The sequence below is a fragment of the Pelobates fuscus genome, chromosome 8 (assembly GCF_036172605.1).
Source record: "Pelobates fuscus isolate aPelFus1 chromosome 8, aPelFus1.pri, whole genome shotgun sequence".
NCBI lineage: Eukaryota > Metazoa > Chordata > Amphibia > Anura > Pelobatidae > Pelobates > Pelobates fuscus.
The window spans coordinates 79,763,545-79,774,184 of NC_086324.1; the positions used below are offsets into that span (position 1 = coordinate 79,763,545).

Consider the following 10,640-nt stretch of genomic DNA (forward strand, 5'->3'; position numbering starts at 1 on the left):
GAGGCAGGGGAGACCGGCGCCATTTTGGAGCCGTGCGCGGCCCGGCTAGACCCCAGCGGGGTTTGAAGGAACCCGTCCATCGGGCCCGCGGAAGGTGCCTGGGGTGCAGTCCTGGGGGTCTGCGGGTGTTCCGCCCGTTTTGTGCGCCCCATCAGAGTCGGCTGACGTGCGGTAAGTGGCTTTTAGGAGCGCGGTGGCGAGGAGCTCAGGATTCAGGCGGCCATGCTGCTCGGACCTCAGGCCATGCCCCCCCTAATATTAATTATAATAATATCTTTAAAAACAGAACTTAAACAAGTTGCAGAACAATTGGCAATAATCTCAAACCTTTTTTTTATTTTCTTTTTGCAAAATATGCTTTAATATAGTTTTTTTCATCGGTAGGAATCCAAATAATCTATTTTAGGCCTGTCACATTTTCTCTAGATATCTCTTAGAACCAGGAACTGCTTGTGCCAGCAGGTAAACAAAAAAAGCATACAGGATACAATACAATAGCTATACTAAAGCATATAGTATACAATAGCTATACATTCTAATTACTGCTGAAAAGAAACCAGCTAAGCACTGTTTTCAATGTATTTAAGCATCAGCAAGGTAAACAGTATATAAAGGCTCTCCATTCTGTGTAACAGCACAACTTGCATGAGCAGATCATCCATCACTGAAAATGGGAAAGGTAAGATGATCTGAATATTTTAAATATTGGCAACACAAGAAATATTGGAAACAATAAACAGATTTTTTTTTTTTAAATGAACCCAAATAAATTACAATTTTAAATGCTTACACTGAATGCCAGCAAACTCTATCTGCTGAACAATATACCGTAGTGAGTTTATCTAGTCCAGAAACATGCCAACATAATATTCCGTAAACCAGTTTTGAACATTTGCCGCCACATCGAATAAGAATTCATCAGGACACATGCATCACATGTTTACTTTTTTCAGACTCAAGATTAAGATTTTTTCAGTTTTTGAAAGTACTTTCTAGTGAATACCACTATTAACCGTAATAAATTGCTATAATTATGTGAAAGTGAATGCAAGTTCACAAAATGTACCAAAAACATATATTCCAATTCTGCCTTAAACTTATATGTTTAACTCCAAAAATAAACAAAAAAATCTAAAATGTTCAAATGCATGGTTCTTTCACAGATTGTATTCTACGAGGATCGTAACTTCCAGGGCCGCTCTTATGAGTGCAACTCTGAGTGTCCAGATATGTCCTCATATTTTCATCGCTGTAATTCCATCCGAGTGGAAAGTGGAAACTGGATTCTGTATGAGCACCCCAACTTTAGAGGACACCAGTATTACCTTAGCAGGGGAGAATACCCTAATTTCCAGCAATGGATGGGTTTCAATGACTCCATCAGATCTTGTCGTATTAGCCCACAGGTAAAGATATTTACCAAAACAGTTAAGAATCTTACATAAATATGATGCAGTCCAAAAATACATTATTTTCCAATTATCAATTATTATAGGTTTACCTTTGCAGATATGTCCTTTTTGACTATTATTAATTATTTTATGGGAAATATCTTCAGTTCACAATTCCATTGTCAGGTAACAGGTGGGTAAATATTGATAAAAAAATATATATATAATCTCATATAGATTTTGATTTTTACATGCAATCATACAATTATTTTAATCTTGTTTATAAATATTTTTTTTTCTTTCTAAAGCACCATGGATCATTCAGAGTAAAGGTCTATGAGAGGGAGGATTTCCGAGGTCAGATGATGGAGTTCACTGAAGATTGTACTAATGTCAATGAGAGATTCCGTTACCATGACATCCACTCCTGCCAGGTGATTGATGGCTACTGGATGTTCTATGAGGAACCAAATTACAAAGGACGCCAGTATTACCTGAGACCTGGAGAGTACAGAAGATATACTGACTGGGGTGCCATTAGCCCAAGAATTGGCTCATTCAGGAGACTTCACCATTTCTAATAAGTTGTATTTATTACTAAATCAGCATGTCATTAAGAATATAATAAAAGCTTCAAAAATTATCTTTAAGGTCTATATTTTTTTCATTTTCTATTTTTGTTGTGGGTTTTATACCTTTTACTTTACATGCAAAATGCAAACACTTATCTTAAACCACAGTTCAGTAAATTAATTATTTAGATAACAGTGGTTCTTATAAAAACAAATAATGAGTAAGTAATAAGGTGAATTATATTATTTTTTAGATATAGTCCCTCAGGAAGTTGAAGTTGTGACAGACAACATACTTATAGCTTTTTTTACTGAAGGTGGTTTGACCCAAAAAAGTAATGGTATTTCTTCAAAGAAGAAGGAAAACATTCTTTCAACAACTCTGTCATGTATCAAATAATATCAATGGTGTTGTTTTCTATTATGACATTTTTTAATGCTTTCTTTGCAGAATATAGTACATTCTTATACAAATATATATTTAGATATTTATGTATATGTCCTATATGTATAGGTCAAAGGTAATAGGGATTCTTTGTGAGTTAGAATAATGGAAGAAATATGATGAAAGACCTGGACATCCAACTACAACCTTTTACACTTCACATGTTAAGCCTCTACAGAAACTGCTGAATTTGAATAAGCATGTAACAACACAGAATATTCACTGATTCTAAGGCTTCACATATCTGAAAGATCCATTTATGTACATGTTCATATTTAATGGAACATGTTCAATGTGGAGATTGTTTTTGTGAGCTACCTTCATTTCTAATCTCCTTAATTTGGCTAAGTTAGACTGTTGAAACTTCAAAGCTGCAGAGTAAGATTTGTCATAGCAGATTTATGTTTATGCAAAAGTACATGCTTTAAATGTAAGAAATAAACATAAAAAAATGACAAAACAAGGCAACATTTAGTAGCCACCGACTTTTACAAGATAATACTAATTGAACAGTATTGTAACATCTAAAATTACATGTAGAGGTCATACACACACACAGACTGCTGAGTTCATACATACCCACACACAGACTGCTGAGTCCATACACACACACTGACTGCTGAATCCATACACACACACAGACACACATACTGCTGAGTCCATACACACACATAGACACATCGACTGTTGAGTCCATACACACACAGACACATAGACTGTTAAGTCCATACACACACATACTGCTGAGTCCATACACACACACACAAAGACTGCCAAGTCCACACACACCCACACACACAGAGACACAGAGACTGCTGAGTCCATATACACACACACACACACACACACACACACACACAAACAGACTGCTGAGTCCATATACACACAAACACACAGACTGCTGTGTCCATACACACAAACACAGATACACAGACTGCTGACTCCATACACACACATACTGCTGAGTCCATATACACACAAACACACAGACTGCTGTGTCCATACACACAAACACAGATACACAGACTGCTGACTCCATACACACACACAGACTGCTAAGTCAATTCACAGACTGCTGAGTCCATACATAGACTGCTGAGTTCATACACACTCAGACACACACACAACGACTGCTGAGTCCATACACACACACAGACTGCTGAGTCCATACACACTCAGACACACACACACACACACACACACAAAGACTGCTGAGTCCATACACACACACAGACTGCTGAGTCTATACACACACACTGACTGCTGAGTCCATACACACACACTGACTGCTGAGTCCATACACACACACTGACTGCTGAGTCCATACACACACACACCCACAGACTTCTAAGTCCATACACACACAGAGACTGCTGAGTCCATACACAGACTGCTGAGTCCATACACACTCAGACACACACACAAAGACTGCTGAGTCCACACACACACACACACAGACTGCTGAGTCCATACACACACACACAGAGACTGCTGAGTCCATACACAGACTGCTGAGTCCATACACACTCAGACACACACAAAGACTGCTAAGTCCACACACACACACACACACAGACTGCTAAGTCCATACACACACACACACACAATTACACAGGCTGCTGAGTCCATACACACACACTGACTGCTGAGTCCATACACAGACACACCCACAGACTTCTAAGTCCATACACACACACACACACACACACAGACTGCTGAGTCCATGCACGCACACAGACTGCTGAGTCCATACACACGCACAGACTGCTGAGTCCATGCACACACACAGACTGCTGAGTCCATGCACACACACAGACTGCTGAGTCCATACACACACACAGACTGCTTAGTCCACACACACACACACATAGACTGCTGAGTCCATACACACACACACACACAGACTGCTGAGTCCACACACCCACACCCACACACACCCACAGGCTGCTGAGTCCATACACACACACTGACTGCTGAGTCCATACACACACACACCCACAGACTTCTAAGTCCATACACACACACACACAGACTGCTGAGTCCATGCACGCACACAGACTGCTGAGTCCATACACACGCACAGACTGCTGAGTCCATGCACACACACAGACTGCTGAGTCCATGCACACACACAGACTGCTGAGTCCATACACACACACAGACTGCTTAGTCCACACACACACACACACACACACACACACACACACATAGACTGCTGAGTCCATACACACACACACACAGACTTCTGAGTCCACACACCCACACCCACACACACCCACAGACTGCTGAGTCCATGCACACATACAGACTGCTGAGTCCATACACAAATACACAGGCTGCTGAGGCCATACACACACACAAACACACACACACATGCACAGACTGCTGAGTCCACACACACACACACACACACACACAGACTGCTGAGTCCATACACACACACACACACACAAACACAGACTGCTGAGTCCACACACACACACAAACTGCTGAGTCCACACACACACACACACACACACACACACACACACACAGACTGTTGAGTCCATACACACACACACACAAACACACAGACTGCTGAGTCCACACACACACACACACACACACACAATCATATTAAGCCTACCTGTCACTGGAGGCTGTTGCTGGGCGGTCCAGCAGGCATCTTAACTGTGGGGGTGGGGCTTATGTACGGGAGGCGTGGCTTCATTTGGGGGCAAGGCCTTTTCCTGGGGAGCCTGTCAATGCTCCCTCCAGCCACTAACAGCACCCAGCACCATTCCAGCTGAGCTCCTCTGTCCTGCATTCCCTCCCTCGGGCTGTAACACATGGTTACAGTCCGAGAGAATATAATTTAAACACATGGCCAGCAAGTTGCCAGCTTATGGGGGGCACAAGGGGGGGCACAGCATGATGTAGGGGGGCCATTGCACCCTCTGGCCCCCTCCTAGCGAAGCCATTGAGCTACACCAACTTATTCAATGCGTATTGGGAAGAACAATTCATATACCAGAGACACCCGTGGGGGGTGAATTTGGTGTGCTATCGCCGCTTCATACATCACATATTTTTTATCTAGACAGGCACTGGTACAGATTTGGACTCTTTTATTGCATACCTGAATAATAATGAATGGGACATCGTTTTATCCGCATAGATCAGCACAGAAGGAATTATTTTTTTAGACTTGGATATTAACATAGTAGATGCACATATTACTAAGAATCATTTTAAAGAAGTGAATGCAAATGGATATATTAGGAAGGAAAGCTGTCATCACACACCTTGGCTATCAAACGCCCCTAAAGGTAAATTTTTAAGAATAAGACGAAATTGCTCAAATGACCAGGGTTATATAGCACAGGCAGGTAGGATCAAAACTCAATTCCTTCAAAAAGGATATGAAGAAACCAAACTTCAGACAGCTTTAGAAGAGGTCCTTAAAATACCAAGAAAAAAAAACTCCTAGTATAGAAAGATAAAAAGAAAGATAAAAAATGGAGCAATAACAGCATTCCTTTCATTTGCAGTTTTAACCCTTTAAGTCCGGAGGACGTACTATTACGCCACGCAGAAACCGGCTCTAAACGCCGGCGGGCGTAATAGTACGTCCTCGCTTTTATTGCCGCCCACGTGGCCGGCGGTATTCTCCCGCTGCAGATCGCGGTCGGGGGGGATGCCTGGCCCCCCGGGCAACCCCCCCTGTGGCCGGTGACCGCGATCTGCAGTCTCTGATCGCAGTGACAGGCTGTCACTGCGACCAGTATTCAGCATGTGTCAGCCGATTTCAAATCGGCTGACACATGCGGCCGGCGGCTTTCCCGTTGTGCAGATCGCGGTCGGGGGACTTACCTGGCCCCCCAGGCAGTCCCCCTGGGGTCAGTGACCGCGATCTGCTAAGTCTGAGATCGCAGTGACAGGCTGTCACTGCGATCTCAGAGCGCTCTGATCGCAGTGACAGCCTGTCACTGCGATCAGTGTTACATGTGTCAGCCTATTGGCTGACACATGTAACTGGCACAGTGATCCCCCTGCAGATTGGAAGGGGGGAGTGCTTGTACCACCCAGGCACTCCCCCCTGTGGTCAATTACCCAATCTGCAGGAGGTGATCACAGTGACAGGCAGTCACTGTGATCACTGATCCTGTGTGTCAGCCAGTGATGTGAAATCACTGGCTGACACTGTCTCTGCCCCCTGTCCTGTAAAAAAAATAAAATATTAGTTCAAAAAATAAATTAAAAAAATTACAGTTACAAATAAAATATACTTAGATCATATATATTATATATATATGATCTAAGTATATATATATATACACATACACACATTTACACATACACGACGTGTATTTAAATATTAATAAATATATATATATATTAATATCAAATTACACGTAGACTGATACTGATTAAATATATATAATTATTGTTATATATATATTTATATATATATAAAAAAAATATATATGTAAATACGTAAAAAAATAAAATTAAAAAAATATTTAAAAATAAATAATTAAAAAATATAGAGATGTGTGTTATTTCGTTCTAACTGTATTGTGATAATAATATATATATATTTATATCAAAATACACGTAGAACAAAATAATATATATCATAATATATATATCTATATACATAAATATATACGTATATATCACTATATATACCTATATATAAATAAAAATATTGAAAAAAAATTATATATATATATATATATATATATATATACACATATGTATATATATACATATCTTAATTCTACACATATATTTATGTAATAATTTTACATAATTAGGTATCCTAATTAATTACAATTAGCGGGACCTGCCTGACAACCCATGCCGAAAGTATAGGGAATTTTATTTGCTAGCACTATATTTAACCCTATAACTTTCCAAGACACCATAAAACCTGTACATGGGGGGTACTGTTTTACTCGGGAGACTTTGCTGAACACAGATATTAGTGTTTCAAAACAGTAAAATGTATTACAACGATGATATCGCCAGTAAAAGTGACGTTTTCTGCATTTTTCACGCACAAACAGCACTTACACGGACGATATTATTGCTGCAATACTTTTTACTGTTTTGAAATACAAATATTTGTGTTGAGCGAAGTCTCCCGAGTACAACAGTACCCCACATGTACAGGTTTTATGGTGTTTTCAAAAGTTACAGCGTCAAATATAAGGCTTGTGTTTCATTTTTTTCACATTAAAATTCGCCAGATTGCTTACGTTGCCTTTGTGACCCTATGGTAGCCCAAGAATGAAATCTACCCCTATGATGGCATACCATTTGCAATAGTAGACAACCCAAGGTATTGCAAATGGGGTTTGTCCAGACTTTTTTAGTAGCCACTTAGTCACAAACACTGGCCAAAATTGGCGTTTTTTGCATTTTTCACACACAAACAAATACTAACGCTAACTTTGGCCAGTGTTTGTGACCAAATGGCTACTAAAAAAGACTGGACATACCCCATTTGCAATACCTTGGGTTGTCTACTATTGCAAATGGTATGCCATTATGGGTGTAAATTTAATTCCTGGGCTACTATACAGTCTCAAAGGCAACGTAACCAATCTGGCGAATTTCAATTTTAAATGTAACACGCTATATTTGACCCTGTAACTTCCCAAAACACCATAAAACCTGTACATAGGGGGTACTGTTTTACACGTGAGACATCGCTGAATACAAATATGTGTATTGTATTGCAGTAAAAGCAAACAGTATTTTGACATCCACAGTTAAAATGTCACATAGAACTAAAAAAAAATAAAAAAATCTTTTTTTCTCCCATTTTTTTATATATTTTTTATATTAAATTATGTTTAATACCTAAATATTTGATGTTAAATGAAAGCCCTGTTTCCCCTGAATAAAATGATATATAATGATGCATTTCATATGAAAGAGGTGAATTACGGTTGGACAGACATATAGCGCAAATGCCAGGTTTTGTTTACGTTTTGTTCTGTTCACAACTTGTACATTTGGCTGCAGTGTTAAGGGGTTAATGGAAATAATAAAAAATAGTAAACAAAATCATAAACAAATACTGGCATATTCTACAAGATGACCCAATCCTTAAAGGCATTTTACCAGAAAAAAACTAAATAATTTATAGAGGAGCTAAAAATCTCAAAAGCACTTTAGTACAACGTAGTAATAAAGAAATAACACTGATTAATAATTTTTTAAGCATAAGTAAAGGTTTTTACGGATGTGGGCAGTGCCTGGCATGCAGGAATACCAAAAGCAAAAAAACGGCACATAATAGATATGGAGCCTATCATAAACAAAAATTCCAAATTAAAGACCACCTAACATGCTACTCTAAAGGAGTAATCTATATTTTAAAATGTTCGTGTAATCTGCCTGTATATAGGCAGAGCAATCCGATGCCTAAACAGGGCCGGCGCGTCCATAAGGCGCAAGGGCTCTGGGGGCGCAAGATTTCAGTGACCGGCAGGATGGAAGCTCTCCCTCCTGCCGGGCCACCATCTCGGCCCCCGGTGCGGCGTGCGGCTGTGCTGTAATCAGATGCGGCGAGGGAGCTCTAACCTCTCTGCTCTGCTCCCTCGCGCGCTGTCTGCTGATGCCGCGGGAGACGGAATATGACGTCATATTCCGGCTCCCGCGGTATCAGCAGACAGCGTGCGAGGGAGCAGAGCAGAGAGGTTAGAGCTCCCTCGCCGCGTCTGATTACAGCACAGCCGCACGCCGCCCAGCAGCCCCACTGGACCCCAGGGAAGGATTCATCATCCACACCAGCTCTCCAGGTAGGGAGGCTGGGTGGAAAATATTTATTTGTAAAATAATTAGTGAGTGTATGTGTATGAGTGTATGTGTCTGTATCTGTGTGAGTGTATGTGTCTGTGTGTGTGTGAGTGTATGTGTCTGTTTGTGTGTGTGTGTGTGTGTGTGTGTGTGTATGTGTCTGTGTGTGTGTGTGTATGTGTCTGTGTGTGTGTGTATGTGTCTGTGTGTGAGTGTGAGTGTATGTGTGTGAGTGTGAGTGTATGTGTCTGTGTGTGAGTGTATGTGTCTGTGTGTGAGTGTATGTGTCTGTGTGTGTGTGAGTGACGGCGTGTGCGTCTGCGAGTGACGGCGTGTGCGTCTGCGAGTGACAGTGTGCGTCTGCGAGTGACAGAGTGTGTGTGTGAGTGAGTGTGTCTGTGTGTGTGCATGTGAGTGTATGAGTGTGTTTGTCGGTGTATGATGAGTGTGTTTGTCAGTGTATGAGTGTGTGTCTGTCAAATCAGTGAGAGTATGTTTGTCATTGAGTCTGTGTGTGACTATCAGTGTGTCTGTCAATGAGTCTGTGTCTGTCAGTGACGTCTGTGTGTTTGTCATTGAGTGTGTGACTGTCAGTGTGTACAGAGTGGAGCGGAGCGGAGCGCGGTACAGGAGCTTCTGTTTCCTGTACCTGGCCAGACTGACAGGAGGTGCTCACAGAGAGAGCATTCCCTGTCAGTTCGGCCGGGTACAGAAAACTGAAGCTCCTGTACCGCGCTCCGCTCCGCTACACTCTGTGCACACTGACACACCAGGAAGGGGAGTGTGACCACTAAAGGGGTGTGGGGTGCACCAAGGGACAGGGAGGGAATGGGAGAGAAACACCAAGAGACAGGGAAAAGAGGGGGGAGGGGAGAAGAACACTAAGGGACAGTGAAGGGACCAGGGAGGGGCTGGTTAAGAGGCACATAGGTGAAGATGTTTTTTTTTAGGGGGGGGGGGCGGAAAAATGCATCTTTGCCTGTGTACATAAAAATCCAAGCACCGGCCCTGTGCCTAAACACAAGGATAGCAGAGCATATATAAAGAATGAATTGGAGACACACAGTGTCTCTAATCATTTTAAAATAGCACATAATCAAAATCCTGAAGGAATGTTTTTAAGCGCCATTAAACTTGTCAAAAAAGATTGGAGAGGAGGAGTTTACATTAAAAAGATAGGAATGGAAGAAATTAGATTCATTTTTAATTTTAATACTATGACCCCGCAAGGGCTTAATAATGATTTTGAATTATGCAATTTTATGAAATAATCTCTTTTATGAATATCACCTTTTATAAACAACATTTTTTAAATAGAGTCTATTTTAAACTCAATCAAATATTACTATGTTTAAAACATATCCTGAGTCAGATTAATAACTACTACTACTTGTTCTATTTCATAGGATTTTAGGACCGTTTTTTGCATTTGGTATTCCT

General features: G+C 40.9%; 1 protein-coding gene across 2 annotated transcripts; it reads left to right on the forward strand.

Annotated features, from left to right (window-relative positions):
• The first annotated feature begins 632 nt into the window (after window positions 1-632).
• Window positions 633-2,034, forward strand: LOC134570793 (gamma-crystallin 1-like). Of its 2 annotated transcripts, XM_063428769.1 has the most exons (3): window positions 633-679; window positions 1,164-1,406; window positions 1,700-2,034. In XM_063428769.1, exons 1-3 carry the CDS (start codon window positions 671-673, stop codon window positions 1,970-1,972), a joined length of 525 nt encoding a protein of 174 aa, XP_063284839.1. In that variant the 5' UTR covers window positions 633-670; the 3' UTR covers window positions 1,973-2,034. The 2 variants fall into 2 exon arrangements, with proteins under 2 accessions (XP_063284839.1, XP_063284838.1); XM_063428768.1 differs by lacking the exon at window positions 633-679 and having other exon boundaries at window positions 1,149-1,406.
• The last annotated feature ends 8,606 nt before the right edge of the window (window positions 2,035-10,640 follow it).

What these genes read in the sequence shown, in the direction of transcription:
- LOC134570793 (XM_063428768.1), top strand. Translation starts at nt 1,149, where the DNA reads ATGGTTCTTTCACAGATTGTATTCTACGAGGATCGTAACTTCCAGGGC. An exon ending in CTTGTCGTATTAGCCCACAG is followed by an intron (nt 1,407 to 1,699) that starts GTAAAGATATTT and finishes TTCTTTCTAAAG; the next exon opens with CACCATGGATCATTCAGAGT.